Source organism: Anas platyrhynchos, chromosome 2 (assembly GCF_047663525.1).
Source record: "Anas platyrhynchos isolate ZD024472 breed Pekin duck chromosome 2, IASCAAS_PekinDuck_T2T, whole genome shotgun sequence".
Classification (NCBI taxonomy): Eukaryota; Metazoa; Chordata; class Aves; order Anseriformes; family Anatidae; genus Anas; species Anas platyrhynchos.
In genome coordinates, this window is record NC_092588.1 from 138,106,972 (window position 1) to 138,132,817 (window position 25,846).

At 40.3% G+C, this 25,846-nt stretch overlaps 1 protein-coding gene and 1 long non-coding RNA gene across 4 annotated transcripts in view; both read right to left on the minus strand.

Annotated features, from left to right (window-relative positions):
* The window catches only part of RSU1 (Ras suppressor protein 1), a 97,175-nt gene that overhangs the window by 44,757 nt on the left and 26,572 nt on the right, over positions 1 to 25,846 (minus strand). For all 3 annotated transcript variants that reach the window (XM_027450694.3, XM_027450693.3, XM_038175507.2), the window contains exons 5-8: positions 24,941 to 25,059; positions 23,338 to 23,420; positions 22,954 to 23,068; positions 10,082 to 10,214 (exon numbers count right to left, since the gene is read on the minus strand). In XM_027450694.3, the coding sequence (XP_027306495.2) occupies positions 10,082 to 10,214; positions 22,954 to 23,068; positions 23,338 to 23,420; positions 24,941 to 25,059 (450 nt within the window). The remainder of the gene's footprint in view (positions 1 to 10,081; positions 10,215 to 22,953; positions 23,069 to 23,337; positions 23,421 to 24,940; positions 25,060 to 25,846) is intronic.
* LOC140001612 (uncharacterized) lies at positions 11,122 to 20,877 on the minus strand. The gene is made up of 2 exons (XR_011807021.1): positions 17,949 to 20,877; positions 11,122 to 17,479 (listed from the first exon to the last, which is right to left on the minus strand). It is a non-coding gene; the product is annotated as an uncharacterized lncRNA (long non-coding RNA).

The window sequence follows — 25,846 nt, forward strand, 5'->3', positions numbered from 1 at the left end:
ATAGCACTTTGTTCACCCTATTAAGATGCTAGTTGTTTCTTTGATTTATCTGGTCATAAATTTTTGATGACTAGTGAGTCTCATAAAAATTGCTCTGGTGCTGACTCCATTGATTAATAAGCCAAAAGAATCAAAACTGTCAGAAATTCATGTGCAAGAGTAAGTTACTGCCAAACATACATTAGATATTCCATAAAATATAGAATAAAAAAGGTTGATTTGGTAATTTTACCTTGCATCAATTTGCTTGATATAATTTACATTCAGGATCATCCCTGTCAATCCTTGCATACCTTGCCTTTTTTTAAAGTCAACATTGGAGTAAATCTCATGTTGGGACAGCCAGGAAATGAACAGCAGACAGAATATCAAATGCAATAATCAACATTCAGAACTTAACTTGGAAATTATAACCAGCTGAAAAGTGACCAGAAACTGTCTATAATCAATTTCAGCTATGGTAATTAAAACTCACTGGTATTTTGGGACCAAAAACCGGCATGCACAGCCATGCCTAAATCACATTCTTCCAAACCTGCAGTAGCTCCCTGCAGTACTTCTTGAAGCCCTTGCACATAGCAGGTTCTTGCAATGCACCCGAACTGATGTCCTCAAAGAGTTCTGGGCTCTGCTGGCCCCACTTGCCTTCCCTGAAAAACTCCCAAGCACGTTGTTTAATGTAGTTGTTTGTTACAAGATACATGATAGTAGAATTGAAAAACCAATCTGGTTATAAATTCGTAAGTGAACTCTGTGGATGATAAAGAGGATTCAGGGAATCTGTTCCTCATTCAGCGTAACAAACGCTGATCTTTACACTGAGCATTGGAATCAGCTTCTTAAAACATCTGGCAAAACCGTGAAGGCTAATATTCTTGCATTTATTATTACTGCTTTGATGAATCTGGAGCAATTGGAATAGTCAGTATCTTAAGCAATTCTATTTACTGTTTATGCCTCTGCATACTTCACACAACAATTTTTTTTGCCAAATTCCCCAACCAAGCATAATATTGAGCTGGACTGAGAAATCCTGTGTCATATATGGTAGAATCGTCCAATTTTCAGGCTACGCTTTTCAAGAAACTGTTCATTTTAATAACAAGAATTTCAAGTTAAATCTCATCATAGCCGCTTTCAAACCTGTGCCTCAGGTATAAAAGGCTGCAGAAGTGCACATAAACTGGATGGCAGTAATACCTGCTAAAATAAAAACACGGCTTTTAGGAAGTTTTATCAGAGGAGCACCACTAAGTTAAGTCAAAATCATTTTCACTTAAGCCTTCTGTTGGATAAACAGTTGATAAAGGCAATCATAAAACTAGGGACACTTCTCTATCTAACCAATAGCCTTCAACAGACGAGTAAAAAAAAAAATTGCTAAAGATCACACAAAAAAACTCAAATAATGTGAGGCTGAAATAAGAAACTGGAGCTCAATAAAAGCCAGCATGCAATAAACCAGATATGACTGCATAGAGAATAGAAATTGCAGACAGTTCTGCTTGATTATAAAAGCGCCACTTTTAAATTTATCTTTCAAATAAAACCAGCAACTGTGTGCAGTAACTCTTCTTGTTTGGTTGTAAAGAACCAAACTGAAGAAGAAAACAAGAAAGCGAGTCAACTGAGCTGCGAAGATTGCAAAGGGTTAAGCAGCTTACTGCCACTTACTGTTAGCTCCAGGTTACCAGAAATCCTTTATGCCACCAACGTGTTTTCCACATTAGTTCTCAATTAGCATCGTGTTTTCTGCTACTTCCTATTTGTTCTTCTCCCTGCTGAGGTCTTGAGGATTTTCTTTAAAACCTTCCATCCTTTTCGTTACCTACCTTAAAGGCCAAATTATGTTCTCACCAACATCCTTGCAGAAAAAGATCAGGTAAGGCACCTTCAGAAAACATCGGTCCAGTTTCTTAACTGCACGCATTTTGGACGTGCTGCCTTGGCTTGGCAACAAGACAACCCAGCCAGGCGACAAGGCAGGTTGAGAAAAGCCCTGGGGATGAGGAGCTGGACTCCCCCCACACACATCAGCTACTGCAGAGCACATCTGACGCTGGATATGAAGCTTTAAGATTATGGTAAAGTCTAAAATCGGGCAATTGATTGGCATCTCTATGTACTAGGCAAAACATCTCAAAAGCCATGGTGGTTCACACAGTAACATGCACCAACACGCGATTCAAAACACAAAAGGTGTATCTCAAAAGGCATCCTGCCACAATCGGAGGACAATGAGAGAAAAATAAACCCGCTACTTTCCGTGGCAGTTTGCCCTTATTAGGTGCTTATTAGCACCTTTTCACCATGCTGCACCTGGCTTTCTCTTCTCATTCTGACTTCTGCTCTCAAACCACTCGAGGTGTGTCTGCACCTCATTTTAACACCCCTTTAAAACTACTGACACCAGACCTGATCTCAGTCGAAGCGTAAAGAAGCGAGTTCCCATTCCTGTATTTATTCCACCGAGGCTTCTCCTAGGCCTTTTGGATGTGGCATTGAAGCTGACAGCGCACTTCAGTTATCTTATGTCTCAGACATTTTTCAGAGCCACTTGCTTTCTGGAAAGCAGCGTTCGCTCCTTTTTATCTCCTCCCATAACCATAACCACAAGGCGAGGTATATCCCGCACGCCTTGCTGGCGGGTGTGCAGCCCTGCTCTGAGCTGCTTTAAAACACGCCGTGCACGGGCATGGTTTATTAAGCAATCCAGGCCAGCCGTATTTTCACTGCCTTCACACCAGCTTCTGGGGCATCCACGATTTCAGTCAGTAATGGCTGTGTATTTGCTTCTAAATAACTGAGGAAAACATCAAAGGGTTTCAGGTCAGATCTCTGTGGAGCTCACCAGCAGCGCCCTGCTTAATAACTACCTCCCAAGACCTACCAGACCGTTGTTAATTCTTTTTAGTGTTTGCTTTATTGAAATTATACAGTGCTCATTTTCTGATGATAACGTTCAAGCCTTACAAGCTCAATCCTCCACAAAACTCTCCTGCAGTTAAAGATTTGCCTCAGCTAACCAAATTTACAATCTCTCTTTAGGACAGTTTTTAAAATCACATTAATGCCTTAGTTGTATTAATTACACTCATATTGCAGTCATCTCCTTTTACATCTTGGAATCCCATGTCTTCTCTTCACTAACGCAGACCTGAAGTCAGACGAAACTAGTTCACAGTAAGTGCATTCGGTTTATTTGCCTTCCTTGTTGTTGGAATGATGCTAGCACCGCTGCCGCTTTTTGGCATTTTCCCGACATCACAATTTAATTAAAAATGAACTTTGGGGAGTCCAGGCTCTTTCAGTCAACTCTCCTTAACCTCTTGAGTGCACGTCCCCAGCCCTGGAGGTTCAAAACCATTTCTCAACAAAACACTGGTCAGGCTTCTACCTAATGGACTGAAAAATATTTCCTAAAAGACACACAAACACCATCCTGTTTGTACTGAACACGGAAACATAACAGAACGTGACTCTTTCCTTCACCATTATTAATAATTTGAATATCATAGTTCAGAAAAGGACACCTTTCATTTCAGAGAGCCATAACCAGTCTCTCCCACGACTAAGAGCCTAACAAGGTAGATCCCAGTCTGGGTCAGCTCTTTTTCCCACCACACATTATTTCATTCAGTCCCACCTGTGCTTTTTTCCTGCTCAGAATGCCATTTGCCTGCAGTAGCACATCTTAATCTTTGCTTGTTTGCTTAAACTGCAATCTGTCCTCTAGGCTAGGCCCTTAATTCTGTTTCTTACCACTTTCTTTGAGACATCCCTAGGTGTTCCTCAGTTTGGATTTTACTGTAATTACCAGAGATGTGTAACTCAGCGACTGATCTTGCCTTGCTGCATGATTATACACAACTTTGTCTTGTTTCCCTACCGAGCCCTGTATCCCACTGTGATTCTTTCCCCACCTTTGGCTTCATCAAATCCTCAGCTTTTGTGCTTTCCTCAGTTCTTCATTCCAATTCTGCTTCTAACCCAGCACCAGTGACTTAAGCCCTGGGTTATCATCGCTGACATGGTAAATGGATTCCTGCATAATATTCTAAGCTTTATATGAAAGTTCACATCTAAGGGAATGGTAATATCAATAGTTAGGCCAGTATTTATATGTGTAGTATCCGTATCTGTCAGATACATCAGCGATAGCTTCATTTTTATTACATATCCATCTTAGCAATATATAAACACAAATGTATACAGATACTGTTCCTCTTGTTTATCTTTCAACATGGGTTCCAGTTTGCGTTGGGGAAGAGTTACAGATTTGCATGTAAATGTTGTCCAAAGATGTCAGGACTCTGAGTCATCTATTGTCTCTGTTGGAAATAATGTACTAATATATTTATCAATTTTTAAAATACAGCCAATAAATACAACATTTGGTGGAATACAAATCAGTATTTTCATATAAAATATACAGTACCATGCCTTAGATAAAACAAAACCAAATGTAAATTATGTTTTTATACTTCTCCACATCAAGCTGATAAAAGATTTTTCCTGGTTAATTGCAAATTTTTACTGATACGTGACTGAAATGCCTAAACTAGGATTATAAACTCTTGTTTATTTCTTAGCTGTACCAAATCTTGCTTCCTGCCTTCCTTGGAATGAAGTTTCACGTTCCACGACCTCATCTGTGCAGGAGATGGGGCATCTCAGAGAATTGCACCTCTGGTAAATCGCCGAGGTCATCTTGTTACCACCATCATTACCTAGTCTTTGAAATAACCCTAAAGCACAGGAGATCACAGCCACCACTGGCACAGATGGTACATCCATGGCAGTGACCAAATGATAAAGATGCCAGGCTAAAAAGCCACTGAAATATAGAAATGAGCTCCAGCAGTGGACTACTAGATATATGAAACCGTCTTAATTTTTGCACAGGGCACAGGATAACGACAATGTAAAAGCTAGAAGGGGAAAAAGAAGTACTTACTAAAGGTTCATGTTAGGAGCACGCACAAGAGCCATCTCTGTAGGAACAATGACAATGCAAAGTACTGGAAGAAAATGTCTATTCCACAAACTACCAAAGAGTCCAAGAGTTATTTCTGAATACTATATGTATTCTACTGAATTCCTTTGAGTATCTTGCCCAGTCTCCTCTAGTTGTTAAAAATAAATGCAAAAATACTCCTCATTACTATAACCCATAAAAAGAATCCCTTTTTTCCTGACCTGTGCCAGCTGCCCTGGAAGCAGCGGGGATTTGCCGCACAGCGGTGGGGTTCCAGCAGGATAGTTCATCCTAAAGAAGGAAGATGGAGAGGAGATTGTCTCTAGGGACAGGACTGAATCAAGGGTGGATTCTCCCAGACTGTCACTGACAATAAAACGAGGTTTTCACTTGCAATGCTTAGCAGAGGAAAACCTATGCTTCAGTGTTGCCAAGCGATACATGCTTGGCATAGCATTCATCAAACTATTTCCGCTGGTAAGAGTGTGTCAGTCTTGAAAATGGCTTGCTCTTCTACCACCTTTTCTGATGGAAATGTGAAAACCACAGCCTATTTCCTTTTGCAAAACATCTTGTTGAGATTCTCGGCTCCAGGCTGACTGCCTCCTGGGGAAAGCAGCTTTCTAGAAACTTAACTAATGGTCACTGTCCTACCATAACTCTGCCTCGCTGAAATAAGGAGGTCAAACGAGGAGAATCATTAAAGAAAGCGTTAAAAGGTGAGTGTCAGGTTCAACAGCAGCTTAGAAGTGCTGTAAGTCTGAATGTCATTCTAAGTAATCAGCATTTAGCAAATTGTTTTGTTGCAGCTGAGATTATGCCATCGGGTGATGATGACTGCTATGGAGTGCTGTGACAAAAGCAGAATCAGTACCCTTTCTGTTACAAGAACAAACAGGCAAAGAGCAACTTTCACACGAAGATTGATCAAGAGCACACGACTGATTAATGCCAGAAACACGCCCAAAGGGCAGCTTTCTGGATTAACTCTGAATCTGTGAACACCAGCAACCAAACCCACCCTCAGGTACCAACTGCACATCTGAGCTTCACCTCACCTTAATCAAATCACTAATTATCTGACACCAATCCTGACGGACATCACAGGATTTCAGTTCTTCATAGAAGTTTAATTCATTGGTTTCTTTCGAACATTTATGTCTGTCTGCACTTGTCTAAGTGCATTATAGCCACTAAATCATACAATCCATCATCTCTTTGTTGGTACCCTACACAGAGAAGATCCTCTGAGAATATGCTTGTAACAAAAAGGGCACTTTGAAAGTTGAACACACACATGAATAAAAAATAAAACATTTAGTTAAGCTCTTTGAGGAGATGAGGTTGCCATTACCCTTTACTGTCTGAATAAGTCTTTCAGCTGCTTTTCAATCCCACCCTGATGCCACATGGGGAGTTTAATGGCATCTCCTGAGTATGTAGAGAATCAAGGCCAAAATTCAGCTTACAACCTGAACTTTCCAAAAGCCAGTGTGGCAGTCAGAGAGTAAGAATCATTACATTCTTGGCAAACTGACCCGTTTCCAAACGATGCTGTCACAGGATGATATGTACAGTGGGCGTATTCTAGCCAACAAAAGGCAGCAAAGTGCCATACGCTGCTGAGCTCCCTGTTGAGAATTAAGAGCCCCGCCACACAGATTTTCTGACACAATATATGGCCCAGCTTCTTGTCAGCACAAGTCTTCCTTGAAAAATGGGGGCTGAAAAATCACCTGGCATCATTTCTCATGAAAGGCAAGGAAATTAAAGGAAAGGAAAGAGCCTACTAAGTAGGAGCAGATGATGAGTGGCTGACTGACACCCTTCTGAAGTCAAGTACTACTCCAATGTGGTCCTTGGCATTGAACTACCATGTAAAACAGGAGTATGAAAACATAAAGGTAAGTGAGACAATGACAGCTTCTTTAGACATGCTCATCCCTCGAAGGTGTCATCTCTACTTACCAATTAATCACTAGGGCAGGAATATCCTCAAATGAGGCTAAAAATGGGGTGATATTTTTCACTGACCATGCTTGAAATGGCCAGGGTATTTCACCAGAGAAAGAAGAGTGTTTTGATCTATTTGGTAGCTGCTTCACAAATGCAGCCTCAGAATCTGACTGGAAAACTCTGATGGTGATTGCAGCACTGTTATGGCTTGTGCCAGCTATCAGAAGAAACCTCAAGGTTTAGTAACGTGACTGCAAATGAGCAAATTGCCAATACTTAGTGAGTTACTACTTTCTGGCTGAGATAACAGCAATTGAGTAAATATGATGATATAGCCATTGAAAACACAAAATAAAATATATTAACATAACCCACTTAGTGAAATGAAACTCGCTAAGGCCCTGAAACTTGGCATTCATGATTGTGTGAGCGTACCCTCTCTGTCTTAGCCAGTATAGACAATGTTATACTTGTAAACAAAGTAAAATCAATATTTCTAATCAGCTAGCAAAAGCAATGGGCATAGGGAGAGAATTACCATCTCTGGAGCTCAAAATCCATCTACAATATAGATGCATGGTCCCTAGTTTATGAAAGTCCACATCTGCCTGTACCTCAAAGTAAACTTCCTGATCTGAGATGACAATACTGATTGTAAGCTACTAATATGTATGAACCGTTCTCTTTTCTCAGTATTGCAAAAGTGAGGTTACCCAACCTCAGAAGTTTATCCAATCACCCAGTTAACTACACTGCTTTGTCTCAGATTAAAAGTTAAACTGCCTGGGTCTATCAAATATAAGTTAATTTTAATGTTAAATTTCTTTTGGGGGGGGAGCTGAAGGATCCAAAGAAATCTAATTGTTCAAATGTGCATAAAAGTAGATATCTACAGATAAAATTACTACATTCACATTTCAGTTTAGTGATTGGCTTAATGAGAAAAAAAAAAAAAAAAAAGATATAATACCTGGACAATCTCTGGAAGAAAAAATGAAGCTGAATATGTATAGTTGTTAAAGGGAAAATATCAAATTTTCAGCACAAAAAGGAGTTTTCATTTCTTGTACGTTCACAACTTATTTGCTTTGTGCACAATAACACTACAAGACCTGTTAACCAGATTATGCCATTCCTTGCAAGTTTTAAGTTCTAAAATTGGTTTTCCACAAATTGAAAAATGTCTGTAGCAGGTGGCAGGCAAGTAATTCTCAAATCGCATATTTAAAGGAAACTGGAGATAAAAAGGTGTTTTTTTCACTAGAAAATCGACAAACTCTTTACAGAATACATGAAACAAGCACAATGAAGAACCAAAACAAGTTGCTACTGGCCTTCTAACAAAATTACATTGATATTTTTAATTTATGATTTAAATGTATGCTGGAAACGATAATAAAACATCTTCTCTATCACCTGCACACATTTTTTCATCACTGATATTTTACAATATGACATTTTAACTAAATAAGCTGCTAAGATCAAAGCTGAATTCTGAATGACCCATGCAATGATTCTTTTGATTCCATTTTCCCCCTGTTAATGGCTGAAGTCTGAGTTTGCTTGCACTGTCAACTAGAAAGGCTTCAAATATTTACTGTGGTCAAAATCAAAATCAACCCATTAGGCAACAAGACACCATTACACCTTGGCAAAGAACAAGGCAGCAAACATTATGTGGTTTGCCTAAAACAAAGAGCAACAGCTGAGGCAAGTGATGAATTACAGAATCTTTTATCTTAATTTTGGGTGCACAAGGAAAGTTGACGGAGCGGTTTATTACTCTACTGCTACAAAACCATTATTCATTACTGTTTTTTATTACAGACAGATACAAAGAGCTCCCCCAAAAAATCTTAGCGGGGTCAAATTCTTAAAATTTTAGTCCTCAAAACTTTCCTGTCCTCATGATCCCTGTGCTGTCCATATGAGACCTGCACGAGGCACCCTAATCTACACTGCTTAAGCAGGAACATAAAACTGGCCATAAGAAATTACAAAACATGTTATCAAGAAACCTAGATGCAGCTGCACAGTGGACTGTGGAGACAGGTCTAGGGAGACAGCTGCTTCCCTCCACCATGTCTGCAGAAGAGAAGACTGCTGGAAGAGAGGTATTACAGCCTACTTATATCTTTGAATAAATGCATCTTGAGAACTGTGTATGACTGGACAAAGATCAGGATACTTCTGAGGCACACAGTTTTTGTTACCACACTGATCTATGACCCTTTTCACTTGAATTCTGTAAATGAAAAACAGCATACAACACTCACTGCTGGATCATTTACAGTTTCACACAGAAATTCATATCTCAGTTACTTAATTGGAATCCCAAAACCTTTATCTACAAATGCTCTCTTTTTAATTGACAGATATTGTACAAAAAATGGTCAGAAATGCTTCTAAATTACTAACATATAAATTTAAGTAAAGGGGAAATGAAAAACTAAGTTTCTGATCTAGGGGTACCATCTGTTGTACTACCTAATGATCCAGGAAGGCAGCATCAAGGTAGTTTTCAGACACAAAAATAACTTGCCATGTGAAGTTTTACTAGGACTGGTAACATGGATAGTTAAAGAGTGAGGAAATATTTCAATTCAGTGAATGATTAAAGACATTATTTCCCAAACAAATACTTAGCATTTGTACTCAGAATTTTGATTTAAAATGAACAAGTCCAGCACTTGAAGGAAGCAGTAGTACCTTTATTTGAATTGCCAGAGTTATGGACTTACGCAAACCAGCCCAGACCAAAACAGGTTTGTATTCTAGACAGTTATTTCAACACATAAGAAACTTACAGTCAAAACCATCAACAAACACTTACTTCAGTGTATAAAACCTTACTGCACATACTTCAAATTAGTACTTTTCAAAGGCTTTCAATTCTTGCTCTTCTACGTCGCTCTTAGAAATGAACCACAAATGCAGGACAATACAGAACAATCTTTATGCCTTTCTAACGTATCTGAATCACATTAACTTACCTTCTCGTTAGCAAAACTACTTAATAAAAATTTACAGGTTTGTCTGTTTGCCCTGAATCCCAAGATAGTGCATGGATTATGGAAGAAGGGTGTAACTGATAACACTTTGCTAAACACACACCTACAGCACATAACAGTGTCATGTAATACTTACTATTTGTATGTTTCTGAACGAATGTATTCAAACACATGAGACACTCCCAGCTGGAACTGGTCGGCTATTGGTGTCACCCAAGGATTGTTCTCTGCTTTGAAGACTTGCTTTTGACCAGTCAAATCCAAATTACCTGAAAGGGATTTAAAAAATGGCATATGAAAAAAATATGAAATTTAAAAAAAATAAAGAAATACCTGGCTGTGAATAAAAAAAAAAACACCTTTCATTTATTTCAGAGAGTACAAAGCAAATATTTCAGGTTTAACAGAGAGGAGAAAGAAGAAATGATAGTTCCAACCATGATGGATGCTGCTGCACCCTATTCATTTCATATTGCATATTGCACAGCAGGCTTGAACTCAGGCCACTGTTTATAATTTTTATTCACTGAATTAGTTTTAAGCGGGACTTACTAGCAGATAGGGTTTGGGATGTCCCGTATGGGAGTAAGTTCAGTCAGCACTGCCAGAACAACTGAATAAGAACATGGGGCTTCCCGATGCCTCCCTCTGAATGTCCCAGCTCTCCTGCAACCTTAAAGGTTTCACCTAGCTGTGCCATTACACATAACTTTCAGCTCTACAGGGCAACTCAGCAAATTATCCTTGTCTACCACGGCCAAGAGTCATGCACGGAGACTGACAGGACGGGAGGATTTAGCTGCACTGAAGCTTAACGTTGCACAGCATTTCTCAGCCTCTGCTCCGAGCACAATGCCAACAAGCGATGCCCACCAGGCTCCTTCCCTTCCCAGTGCCCAGCGAGCTGTTTGTGCCAGGATCCTGCTGCAGGTCCCTGATGACACTTCTTTATACTGACAAACACAAACAAAGCCAGGCTTGCAACATGCCAGTTTTACCTATTTCATTGACAGGAAGACTTAATAGACTTTTAAGGAGTTGGTTTTTTTGACTGTTTTCCAAAAAATTGCCACCCAAAAACCACAACAGCACTATACTGTAACTCTTCATGACTATGGATACAAGAGGCTAAATTCCAGAAAGGCCTAGGCATTGAAATAATTTTAGGCATTGAAATCATTTGTGCTCCTTAAATTAAAACAGGAAATCTCTGCCGCCATTTCAATTTTTTTATGTGAATTTTGTGATTAAGGGAGCCTCAGCAATCCCCCCAGAAATCCAAAGGCACAAATACAAATATAAAATATTTTCATATAGATAACCATGGGAAACAAAACATAGAAATACCAGGTTTTGAAGCTTGACCAAGCCAAGCTGTCAGGGAATGCTAAAATCAACCTGATGTGCTCATTTTTCAAAATGAAAGGCACCTATGTAAGTAGCACGAGCACACATTTCCTACAGGCACTTCTGAAAACTGTTTGCATTTCCCCATGTTCTCCATTCCAGCTGATCCTTAACGTTATTCTCTCCGTAAGAAGGGTTAATGCAATTAGAGTAAAGACAGACCATTATACTGTGTGAAAAGATGTCATGCATCTCATATCGGCCCATCAACAAGTTACCATTACCTTACCGGGCTCATCTGTCAGCTGTCTGAGGGCTGTTCTCGTTAAATAACGACATGCAGGAGGCATCTCACCCCTCTGTCAGTCAGGCAGCCATCGCCCTGACTGCCTTACGCTCCAGTGCCTCCAGTTAGGAGCCTCGCGCCCGGCTCCTTTATTATGGGACACGCCAGCCCTGGTGTTCTAACAAGGATCAGGAAGGAGGATTAAGTACTGTGACAACGAGGACCTAATAAGCTAGAAAGCAGGGTGTCTAAATCTGTGCTGGCTGGCTCAGGACACAGCTCACACCATTCAGTGCTCAGTGGAAGGCACAGGCCACCAGGGAAGCCGGCCCGCGCTGCGATTAGCAGTAACCCCCTGAGCGATGCTGCTATGAAGATCATGTATTACTCAGAGGCTTACTTTGCAACAGCAAATTGGATTTTCCATTTTATTACCTGCAAAAAAAAAACACACACATGCATTTCTCTCCAGAACTACCTCGCGTATAATTACAGCCCACTAAGTACGGCGTCAAGGTGAAGCGATGCGTCTGTACACAGCTCATAAAAATAGTCACACCTGGGGAGACAAACTTGGCCCCATCATGGGTCAGGTTCAATGTTGTCTACAAGAATAAGCTTCACATTCCCAGAATCTCCACAAGCTTCTTAGCTGAATTCCCAACTTGGTTCAGAAGTGTGCAGCCCAAGGAGTGCTGCCGTATGTTTCCCATCCCCACAGTGGAGTGCGCCCACTTCCAATCCTAAATGCCACATGCCCATTTTAATGCAATTAATCGAAATAAATACTATTCTACTAGAGCCAGAGCAATCTTACAGCAAAAAGAGGACTGCTCAAGCAAAACGAACTGCAGAGCTCCAGCCAGTTCACTTTATTCTGCCTTCTCTTTGTCCCAAATATTGTTGGAGCAGGTAGAGATGTCATACTTTCATATATTAAAAATTAAATTAATCTAAAATTAATCTACTTATGGCAAAAAAACGGGGCACCCACAAGTCTGGAATCCACAGCTAGATCCAGCTCCTCCTGGCTCAGGAAGCACCTTGGCAAAGCAGCAGCTGCTCTGGAAGAGCTTCTCCAAGGTAGTGCGGGTGGCATCAGGGGTCACAAGTGCTACCTCATCCCCAGGGGGGTTATTCAAAGAATTTAATAATGCTTTGTACCATGCAAAGAAAGAACCCTTCTGTCTTCATGGCAAGCAATAGCCAGAGAAGAGGTGCTCTTTGGCAGCAGGAGTCAAGGAGGGCTGTCCCAAAGAAAGGAGGAAGGACGGGGCACCAAGCACTTTAAACTCGCCCCCATTCAATGCCTACATTTCCACCTGGGAAACAAGCTGTAGGCAGAAAATGAAGGGCAGAAAACTAAGCATGGTACAGAGAGCTTGTCCCACCTTACCAGCACGAGGGGAAGAACGTAACCTGTCACTCCTGCCACACGGCAAGCAAATGGGGAACAAAGAAGCCTTAGAACTAAATCATGAAATGGGCTGAGAACATGTGGTTCATCCCAATACCTTGCCCAGGGGCACGTCCTGGTGCCCCTCTGTGTTTCCAGCCAACCCACCTGTGAAGGGCGGAGTCGTGCTCTGTAGCCAGGCACCTCACAGCTGTGTCCCCTCCGAACAGTCTCCTTGCCTTGAAGTATTTTTAACAGCAGCACTCTGCTAAGAAATGCCCTCATCCTATCCCTGCAGCACCAGATCCAAGGGCCAGGGAAAGAGATGTGGCAGATGTGCCCTTACACAGAGTGTGTAGCAGCTGCAGTGCACTGTCCCCAGGCCTTCAAGAACTTTGCATCCTGTTCTGCTACACAGATCACATCAAACCCCTCTGATATTTTTAGTAAGCAAAAGACAAAATTGCCTGTAGTAAAAAGCCAGTACTGAAGGTTCAGTCACAGTGTATTTTAGGGTTGGAGACTGCATTGGTCTACACTGGTTTGTTTTAACATGCACATCAGCCTCTAAAGTAAAACACAACAAAAACAAACAAAAAACTGTTCATCATTAATAAAATTTGACATAACATGCAGGTTGTAATTCTTTATAATGGACTTATAGTTCTTGGTATTTGGCCAACATGAATGAGACCAACTCCCATGAAATCCATTACAGTCCCATACCTCTGGTAAGAGAGAAGGCCGTCCTCAAGACCAGTCAGCACAGCCCCTTCCCTCCCTACATCCCAGAAATGGTTTTCATATTATTTTTGAGAGCTTCTAATGTTCTTCTCAAAATAAGTTAAAATAAGCATGCCCCATCCTGAGTGACATCCCAGGGCAGAGGCAGCTACAGTTCCCCTGCACCCCTCAATAAACCTATCCTGCACTTGATCTCAAGTGTGCTAGATAACATTTCTTGTCATTTTCTTTCAGCGCTGTTGAAATAAAAGCTGTTTGTGTAAACACTCATATTTTGCTCAACTGCCTGCAAAAGTCAGAAAAGAGCTCATAAAAGCAGATAAAATGCTGCCTCCTGCAGTCTTGTTTGTGGAAAAGTGTCAGACCCTGCCGTAACGCTACCTCTGACCCAGCCCAGGGGTGTCTCCAGACTTCCCCAGCTCTTCCTGTCGTGAGATCCAGCCTGCAGGCACCTCTCATATCTGGCTATAAATCCCTCAGTCTTCTGTGCTGTATCACATCAGGTAAATATTATATAGCAGGTATGTATGCGTAAGGTACAATAAAGTCTGATTAGTATATGTAGGCATTATTTCAATACAAACACAATGAAACAGTACGAACACAAAGCTGACTTGTCCTTTCCGCTCCAACGCCCCTCAGCAACACTTTAAATACTTTCAAAAATTAAAAGGTGAAATAAAGTAATTAAACAAGTCTGACATTTGAGAAGAGAACGCTGGCATTCAGCGTAAGAAACATGATCCGAGCTGTAAAATGCCAGATCTACGCCTCTTTGTAATGGCTTAAATTCATCCCTGGTGGAGCTTCATTAAAATCAGTGGAATTCCAGCTGAAACAATTTGGGGCCTGCATCCTGCTACACTTCACTTCTGCTTCCCGGTGATGTTCTGCCTCACCTTCCAGCCTCCAGCACCGACCTCCAGGAGAGTCCTCAGGCAGTAACACCTTCATTGTAGTGATTCCTCTTAATACTGCGATTTAAATGTTCTTTCCCTTTACAACACAGAGGTCTTACTCGTTCAGTGTCATACATAAGGACAGGAGGAATGAAACTAATTTTATTTCTTTGCTTAGATATAAATACCCCTGAATCCTGTTTTATTAAAGGCTAAGCAAGGGATCAATCCACTACACTAAATTTAAACTTAGGTTGTATGTAAAAATATGTCTATGCTAGCTTGTTTTAGATTCACTTTACACTACAGGGCTTATAATTTTTATTACTTTTGTGGCATGTGCTTTGCCTCCATAGAGAGAGAGATTGGTTTAAGCATGGGGGTGGAAGAAATGTCATGACTATTTTATCATAAAAGTGATACCAAAGCAATTAATTGTGAATACGGTCTTAAATTCTACATAAAAACATGCAAATATATACTGATTTCTATGGCATAGTTCTATCAAAAGCAAATGATTTTTACACAAGTCTGAAGTGCATGTTAGTTGTGGATTGGTAACTTAGGTCACTCCTGTGAAAAGGAAGATCATCTCTGCCTTGAAGACCTCTATTGCTTTTGAGGGATTAGAAGAAGAGAGATTTAAACGGTGGTTATAAAGGAGCAGTAGGGTAACGCAGAACAGAGGAAAGACTCGTACACAAGCAAAGCGTGACTCAATCTTCTTTGGCATCAGCTAAAGCAATCATAGAAATAGTCAGTACGACAAACAGATCCACAGCTCCATAACATATGTTGAAAACATACATTTGCTTATTAATGAGCTTCTAGGTACCAAAAGAAAACAAAACGAGTAGATCTAAACCTAGACTGAAGCGCCCCCAAAAGATCAACCCAACAACACTTTTGCCCTGTCACCAATGAACTCTTTTATGGGAGAAGCTCTAAGCGCATGGTGTGGAGCAATCAGCACTTCAGACAACTCCGAAATTGCGTTTGTCTTGGTTGTGCTTGCACCGAAGTTGTTGACGTTTTACTTAACAGAGAAGCAGGTTCGAGTCCCAGATAACAAGAAGTCAGATCAGGTAGATGCTAACAAGCCTTATAGATACTCCCCAGCATCCTTCCGACAGGAGCAGGCTGGAAGCCTTCCTCTGGCTGCTTGTCTGACCGCTCAGATGGGAGTGCTGAAGCCTCGCCTGCGAGTGTGAGACGGGAAGCCCCAGGGAAGAGAAGTCTGAATGAGCAATCTGAAAGGCAGACACTGAAGCCCAAGCCCATCATCAGTTCCACAATTACTTTCAGAGACAGAAAGCAGAAGCCCAGATATATAGTAACCACGCACGTTATTCTACCGATTTCTGAGACTTAAGTGAAAATTTCCAATAATGAGTTCAGAGATTAGACCCTGACTTGAGTGTTCTCTTGAATACATCTAACAGCAGAGCTTTGCCCAGTTATCCCCGTGTCAGTTCAGTAATTGAAGTGTTTAACAAAGACAGTTGGAACAGAAAAACATGTGGTCTGAAAAACATCAGGAGATGGAGATTCTGCCACTGGTGTTTTGTTCAGACGGTTCATCACTTTGTTAAAAGGCATTCTTCATTTCTGCTCTCAACTGGGCTGCCACAGTTCTTCAGCAGTGCTGCTTGTTCTGCCCTCCTACAAGACAGGAAAATCACCCGTGCTTTCATCTCATGGAGATAGCCAAGGTTTGCACCGAAGTCTCTTCTCACTCCTCCCTTTGACAGATTAAATAAAGACTCAGATTATTCTGTGTGATCCCAGAACAGCTATTCCATTTGCTTGAAGTCTCAGCAAAAAGACCACGTCAGAAATAAATAAAGTGAAAGCAAACCAACTAGATCTTGAATTCTTTACCCTTGAAGTCAAGGTGAGGTAAAGCAAGGCATAGCGGTACTGCTTCAGCCGCTGCTATTACAATTCTAGGGGAAGAAGATTGTACTCTCCAGTCCTGTCCTGCCTCAACCTTTCATAGCACTGAATTCACTTTGTCTAAAACCCTCTTCTGAGATATTTACATGAAATTCCAACAAAACAGCAAAGGTCAGCCAGAATCATTACAGCAAAGCTCAATGGAGAGGCTGACACAAGAAGACTTTCACTCAAGAATGTGTCAGGCCTGAAGATGAAGCTTGAGAAAAACATCAGGATGCACGAAATACCCAACTCTTCCCTTCAACAACATCCCAGGTATTAAGCAAAGGAGGAATACAGACCTGGCATATTCACAGATTCCTATCCAACTCACAAGAAGATTGGCTGACTCTCTTGGACCAAGCCCGAGCAATTTCTACCATCACTGCACACAACAAAATCTGACATTAGCAGGATGACGAGTAGCACAAGTAAACAACATCAGCATTCACAGAGGAGAACGAGAACCCAACAAGAACTTGCTCAGTAGGGTGCACAAGGCACTCCCAGTCACACACCCCGGGCTCATGACTTGTACTTTCACATGACAAATCACGCCGTCTCAACAGCCAAACTCCACCACACGCTGCCTTCAGGCAGGTACCAAGGCAACCAGGCTGATGCCACTGTGTGGGTAGCTAAGGGGAGCTGGAGAAGAAACAGCACTCTGACAGAAACCCGGGAAATTATTTCCGAACGCTTCCTATATTCTGTCTAAAACCGTTCCGAGTGACTTCAGACTAGAGGAGATTCATTTCTCCAACACCCCTAATGTAACTGAAAGAGACCACTTACTAGGCAACCACTGTTCTCTATCTCTGCAAGGTGCTGGAAATGCCCTTTCCTTGTTGCTCGGTGCTTACTGGGACCTCCAGGAGCAAGCCAGCAGTCCCCGTTACAGAACACGCTGCTGTGCGACACTGGCTTTTGGAACAAAGAGAATTAACGTGGTGTCAAAGATGTTTAACATCAAAGGCATGTTAATGGGACAGGAAGTGTTACAGGCTTAGGGGATCAGCATCCCAATTTATTCTGAAATACATCGCGCATTTTACCAACCTCAGAAATTCCCAGGGGATTCTCAATTACACAAGAACTCAAAGCATTCTCGCTTTGAAGGGTTCCTATCAGACCAAAATCTAGTTAATTTAAAAATATGAGCTCAAAAATATTTCACTGGATTGCTTGTGCCTTTTACCTTTGAAATTTCCATTCAAAAAAAGCCTGCAGAGTATCAGAAGAGTGAAACCAATTTTAAGTAGTATGAAACGCATAAAATGAACAATATTTAACAACAAAGAAAATTGTTCTAATAGGCTCTAATTACAGCCCTGACAGAGCAGACATAATTATTTGCTTATAGAAACATCGTTATTATGCTGATGGTACTTACAATCACAGTACAAGCTTCAGAGGCTACACGCTGTAGCCTAGATGCAGTCATCTGAAAAGTGATAGTAGGATCTGAGTATTTTAAAAACTAACACAAGGTCAAATTTGAATTTTGGAAAGTTCATCAAGAATTACAGCAGGGTAAAGAAGTGAATGCCAGTGCTTTAAATCTAAACAATGGGTCACAGAAAACATTGTTCTGGGTATAATGGAACTTTACAGGGTTCTCATCTCTTCCCGTGCACCTTCACTCTCACAAAGCTCACCATAGACCCAGTCAAGTTTCTAACTAAGTGAAAAGTTTGTTTGTTTTTAACCTTAAACTAAGCTTGGAATGAGAAACAACTACAACATTCACAGACTTTGTGAAATAATTTTCTTACATAAATAATCTGTGTCCTATTTCGCTAAGTACATTTTTCTGTTATTCCTTCACTAGTAACTGTCCTATCAACAGTCCTTGACAACAAGTCCTTTTATTTAGCTACCGCTAGGTTTAAAAAAGCTCCTTATTCTCTTACAACACCTTAGCCTTAGTCCCAAAAGTAGAAGCAGGTACTTATTTTTTAACTTGGGAAGGTATCAATTAGCTGTTCCAGTGCTCAGAGCTGCTGTCCAGAAAGCCTCAAGACATTCTGACTTCCAACAAGCATCGCAGCACCTGCATTTGCAGACGTGAAGAGCACCGTGCTGTGACACAAGCAGAGTGCAGCAGTAGTTCATACTGAAAGGAGAAAAGTTTGGCATATTTAGAAAAGAACTATCTTTTGTGAAACATGTGATTCTTATGTTTGCACATGCCTGTTATAATTACCTAAGTCAACTGCTATTTCAATTAATATTAACTTCAGCAAATAACTGCAGCAACTACTTCACATAATGTAATGTCCATTCACAAATTCGAGAGTCATTTCAAAAGCCTAATCTCTGAAATGTCCTTCTGCAATGAAAATATTGAGACTTTTTGCCAGGATTCCTTGAACTTTCTATTTAAAGCCAATCTTTTATTCACAGAATATAATTAGCTGTTCATAATTAAGAAATGATGAAAGAATTACTTAATCTTCCTGACACTCAGATTTAACTTCCAGAAGTGTTCTACCCTCCCTAAAAGGGAACATGGCTACTTACCCCAATAAGTTTGTTTGTTTTACAGAGCTTGAGTTTTCTACTTTTCAAGCACGCATCTAACTTCACTGTTTTTATCACTGCCTCTCTTCACCTGAAGTTTATTTGATAAACTAGAACCATATTGAATAGTATACTTAAAAGCCACTGCTTCCAACATTCAGTTTTGGAAAAATACGATAATTAAACATGTATCCTTAGAAATCACTCTGCTTCTTCCTTGTCAAAAGAAGAGAGAACCCTGTATGTATGTGCACACACGTGGTGATGGCAGGGTAATGAACAGGGCCCACGTTAGAATCTGGGTTTTAGAAATCAAGCCATTTGCTTCCACATCAAAAGCACAAACCTATAGATGTGTTAGTGCCATGCTCTGGGCAGTAAGTTGCATTTGGCTACAACTTTGTGAATAATTGTGCAGCGTGTACCACTCTCACACTGCTGACTCTGCTAGGAAAACCTTTCCCGCAGCACATATAGGTCCACCCAGATGACCATACAATGAACTTAAAACACCATCATTGATCTTACTAATTGCATCTGCCACTTTACGCGGTTCTTGCTTCTACTCAGCTTTCTTCCCAAACACAATTCCAATTGTTAAATGGTCAGAATACACAAAGTGACAGATTTAGTGCTTCCTTGGCAATTTATATAACTGACTGCAACTCTGTTGTTGCAGTGAATCATGATTTATTTGTCTCACAATGCAGCACATAACCTTTTAAATGCTAGGGAAAAAAATGCCAGTGCCTCTTTAAAGTTTATATATGACTGCCCACCACCATTCCTCATGAACGGGGTTTTGAGAGACAAACGATAAAAACAAGCTGTGAATTCTACCCACCTACTCCCGGCCATTTCCTGCATTCATCATCCACACATACTGTATTTACAGACAAGCATCCTCACCACGAGAACCAATACACTGTTCCAGTCTCCTCACTTCCTCCTGGGCAAGAAATTTTTGCCTAAATTAATGGCAGGTACTCTGCTAAATGCAGACGAGGATAAAAGGCTGATCTGCACCACCCTCTGACTGATTCACGCCAACTCTGTCATGTCAGGTGAAATTAACACAGGCTGCATGGGGTTCTCTCTCTCTCAGTTCCAAAATTGTGATCCCAATTGTGATCCTCTTCTCATACCCTACTCTTCATGCTTTTTTTTTTCTTTTTGCACTTATTTCCCCTACCTTTTACATTCGGTTTACTGCACTCCCACCCTTCTCACTCAAATATCCTGTTTTATTCGGGTGTTGATGCTGTGCCCATCTCCCTGGTAAATGACCATCTAATGACTCACTGTTGCCCACCACTGCCCAAGCTACTACTACTCATAAGCCAGTCACAAGCCTTCAGCACCTTTAATTAAGAAAGCGATAATGAGAGAGGAAAGATTGTTTACTTTAAATGGACCAGCAGTGCCTCCAATTAATGCAAATCAGACCTGCTCATTGAAAAGCTATTTATTCAACATGCACAGCACAAAGTATTTGGATAATTCTTACATTATAATTCAATTTTAAAAATTTAGGAGGGAGAACTCAAGCAGTAGCTAAAATACTTTTTTCCACAAATGGCACCCATGGAATTAGCAGTCCACTCATTAGGTGTAAAACCACCTCTCATGGGCAGATTTTAAAACTGTCTGCAAAGGTGTGAGTCCCTAAATTGTCCTCATTTGCAAAAGGAAAACAGGGCTGCAGAGATGAAGTGACTTTGTCTAATCATGCAGTAGATTCATGCCTGCCTGTGGCCTGCTCCCACTTGGTCTCGAAGCCCAGTCTGGTGCCCCATTTACTGAACTCCCTTCCCTGAATGTTTCCCTAGATGTCTAACAAGCAGGCAGAATGTTTCTTCGCACAGAAAATATGCTTCCAAGCTACAGAAGTTACAAATCCAGACTTCAGTAGTCTTTGGAAATACACCCCCAAATTTGAGCTATTTTAAATATTTGACATAGACTGCAACAAAATCAGGCCAACTGATCAGGAGTGAGGATCCTGGTAAGACCATGAGACGCATTTGGGAAATTAAGACGTGAGCAGAGAAGTATAGTTCATAGAACAGAAGTTGAATAATAAAGAACAGAGCTGACAAGCACTGTAGCTGTGTCGATGCATCTTGTCTGCATTTTGATCAGGCAGTTCAAAATTGCAAGCCCTTTTCCTACCAGATTACACTAGTGTGCTATAGTGCAAACAAATGTTAACTAAAAAGGAAAAACTCTTCCCTTGTCTATCTGGAATTTTGGAGGTCAGTGCAAAGCAAATTTCATAAATTTTGTTTCAAGCGTTTCCATTTGGTTTGGACAATGACAGTAAAAACCATTTAAAGTGGATTTGCTGTTATATTTGTAAGGCAGCAGCACATTTAGAACATTTAATTAGCCACAGAAGGTGGTTAGACTCAGTCCAGCATTTTACTTCCACTTTTTGGTTAAAAAAAAAAACAAAAAACAAAAAACAAACAAGCCTGTAATTTAGGAATCTACAGAAAAGTACATTTACAGATACCACACACTTCTCAAATATGACTGCAGTTGAAAGAGACTTTATAAATGTGACTAAAAAAGCTCAAGGACATATACCTCAGTGTCATGGAATAAGCATCTGAAATTAAAGAAATCAGCAACTTTCATCTACTGGTGGTAAAAATAAAATAATAATTAAAAAACTCATATTGTCTGCTGCATTGATAAAAGCAAAAAAAAAATCACGTTGAGTAAACAAATAAGAGTCAAAATAAACACATCTCTTGCCACACCTCAGAGGAAAAGCAGTCATTTTTCCTTTGTTATATGAAACAAAAAGCATATATTGCAGACTGCCACATTTATGCACACAGTTGCCGCTTTAATGGGTTGAAACAAGTTCCTGTGACAACAAATAATTTTACTTTATCATGCTAAATTCAGTCAATATATTTTTTGGTTTTAGGAGTATTATTTGGAAGATATATATAGAAACAAGGAAGCATCCCTATGTAACAGCCCAAAATAACAAAAAACAAGGAATAATTCCTGTGCAATGGGTGTTTCAGCAACAGGTAATTAACACTACCACATTATGTCAAACAAAAATATTCTTAAAGATTGTCATAAAAGATCGTAAACCAAATTTTAGCTTGGGCAAATGGACATAGCATTTATGGAAGTTAATGTCTCTCACATAAAATGGAGTATCTCAGTGCAAATTCATCAAAATCGATACTTAAGTTTCAAAGAAAAACTCTACCTTCTAAGTTGAAAGAACCTACTATATATAAAAGAAGCATTTACAGGACTTTGTGATAATGGCCATTTACTGTACACCAGTTCCACTGCTTTAAAAAGCTCAAAAAAAAATCACTAAAAAAGATAGGCTACTGAAAAGGAAAAAAAAAAAAGAAAAAGAAGAATTCTTCTAATCTTTTACTTATGATATTTTACTTGAGTTGACCAAACTTCCCTTTTTACGAGAACAGTCACAAAGAAGCCACTTAACACTGCTGTCATTTCTGCTTAACATTTTTGCTGATCCAAATAGTGTTCCAAAATCCAGTCAGAGACAAGAACAGGTTAAGAGAGATACATATATATTTATTATATATTATATAAATCAGGATGCTATACATAGATTGGCAGCCAGGTGTACTAATACACAAGGAATACATTAACATGTAAAAGTCTAAAAAACGGAACACACAACATATTCTGGCCCCTCCTGCACATCCAGTAGGAGTGAAATAGTGAGAGTTTCTTGGGGGAAAACAAGTACTTAGCAGCAATGATAACAAGCATAATCATTTCTTAGAAGTGATTTCATTTCAGAGGAAAGACAATGCATGGCTATTATTTAAATAAATATTAAATAAATAAATAAATGATCATCTTACCTAGTTCTGGTGGCAGCACAGTAAGACGATTTCCCTGGATATGAAGTTCTTTAAGCTGCGTGAGCTCCCCGATTTCTTTAGGCAGTGATATCAGGTCATTGTCTCTAAGACTCAGCTAAGAACGAACATAAAGTAGTCAGAACAATTTTTGGTTACCCTAAAGAAGCCTAGAACAGAACTCTACTCTCTCACCCCCACCCTTCTTCTAAACACTCAATTCTTCCAATTTATTTACAAGTGTCTGCTGATAAACAAGAAACAGTTCCAGGTGTAGTGGTCTATTCCTGCAAACATACCCCACTACTTCTCAAATTGACTAGATTCTATTCCTACAAGCATTGCAAAAGTGAATTGATTTTCCAAGAATTTAGATAAATTACTTACTATCTGCAACTTTGTGAGCTTCCCAATATCTGGCGGCAGGATTTCAAAATCGTTGTCACTTAGATAGAGTGCACGCAGGGTGGCTGCAAATTAAATAGCAATATATAAACAGGGTGGCACATAACCCAACCATTTGAGGTCTAATCAATAAAAGGGAGTCAGGTTTGATTAATAACCCTGACTTGGTGAAAAGCCTTTGACATACCCAGGGCTCACAATAATAACAAGCAGGTCAAACTTAGATTTACTGGCTTATTGTATTGTTGGTGAGTTCAGGAAAACATCTATATTCAAAAGGACTGACACAATTAACAATTTCTACAATGGTAGACTCTGGCAGGTTTTGGCATACAGTCTCAATACTCAGCTGTCAGAACAGAGTCATTACTCTTTACTAGCCCCCTTGATTCTCATTTATTACACCAATTTGCATCCTAAACAAACATAAAAAAATCACCTGAGTTTTTTGGACAAATACATGTCTATATTAAGCTCTACAGAAAGCACAGCATAAGGCTGGGAAAGAGACCTTAAAAAAGAGTAATACAACAGGCTCGAATTGTAGAGTTTGTAATTTCCATACTTAAGTCTATGAAATTCACAAGGTTAAAAAAATGACCTAGCACAACTATGTAAGGTGGCTATTACTGAATAAACATGGCATGACAGGGGAAAAAAAAAATGAAAATGGAGATCCGCAAAGAACTGTTGGGTGCAGCAGGAAGAAAGGTTGTCAGGTCAGCAAAACCTCTCCTCCCCAACAGAGAGGAGACCCTATTTCTCTTCTGCAGTTTACTCCTCCTCTTTTTATTTCATTATATGTGACCATTTTTCATAAAACTTACTGAATATTTCCCTCTGTCAGGTTACAATCACAAAATCTTTCTCAGACTGCAGCATTCCTTCCTCTCCCCTTGCTTATGATTTTTGCTGGTTATGCACTGAGCCTGAAGTCACTTCAGCACAGCACATGGAAAAGACCAGTAAGGTGGCATAATTGCTGGAAGCCAGAAAGTGCCAGAATTCAAGTTGCTTAGGCAACCATAATGCAGCCCTTTTGCACATATGCATTACAATATCTTAATTTTAACCACGTGGCCATGTTTCCTAACACCTTCAAAGGTCAGCTGAGCTCTACCATTCTGTGCCAATTTTAACCTTAGTGGTTTTTTGTTTGTTCTTAACATACTGGTCACTATAGCATCCACAAGCTGTTAAAACTGTTTCATTAATTAACCATCACGAACACAATTGTTTTCAGAGTTAAAATACAACTGCTTTGCAAAATAGTTTATTATTCCCTGAAGCTTGTAAACATCCACAAAATTTTAACTGGGGATGGGGCCCAAGGAAATATTACTCAGAAGAAAACTGACATACCATTGCTAACCAAGTCTTCTCATGTCCAATGGTGTCAGCTGACTGGATGTAAGTGATAAATATTGCTGAGCTAAGTAGAAATATTCAAGACACATTCAAAGAAGAAAACCATAAATATCAGGAAATTGCTGTTGGAGTTTGAGCTCCATCAAATAAATTTAAACTGCAGAAAGCAAAGCACCATATCATGAACATTTGTAGAGTTTTTGAAAAAGTTTCTTACTCAGATAGAAGAAGTTTCCAGGTAGAGAATTTTCATTTAAGTTGTTGTAAGTCAAGTCAAGAACCTCCAGAGCTGGTAAAGAGCCAAATCCCCTTGGCAAGGTGTTTAATCTGTTCATGCTATAGGTGAAAAGGAAAGCAAACAAAAACAAAACAAAACAAACAAACAACAAAAAACAACAGAACATGACATCAGTATGCATGTCATCTGGTAGGAATAACTCATGCAACAAGAGTTTCATTTCCAAAAATGTAATCTACACCAAGCTTCACTTTTTTTTCTTTTAAAAGTGCTTGATGCTACGAAATACTGAGCAAGCCTTTTCCGGTGCAGACCTTTCTATGAACTATCAAATCACAGAATATCCTGAGTTGGAAGGGACCCACAAGGATCATGGAATCCAAGCCCTGGCTCCACACAGGACCACTCAAAAACCAAACCACATATCTGAGAGTGCTGCCCAAATGCGTCTTGAACTCTGGCAGGCTCGGTACTGTGACCACTGCCCTGGGGAGCCTGTCCCAGTGCCCGACCACCCTCTGGGTGCAGAACCTTTCCCTAACCCCCAGCCTGACCCTCCCCTGTCCCAGCTCCATGCCATTCCCTCAGGTCCTGTTGCTGTCCCCAGAGAGCAGAGCTCAGCGTCTGCCCCTCCACTCCCCTCGTGAGGGAGCTGCAGGCCACCATGAGGCCTCCCCTCAGCCTGCTCTGCTCTGGGCTGAGCAAACCAAGGGACCTCAGCCACTCCTCATACATCTTCCCCTCCAGACCCTTTACCATCTTCATAGACCTCCTTTGGACACTAATAGTTTTATGTCTTCCATATGTTGTGTCCAAAATTGCACATTCATTGAGGACTTACACCAGCACAGAGCAGAGCAGGACAATCCCCTCCCTACACTGACC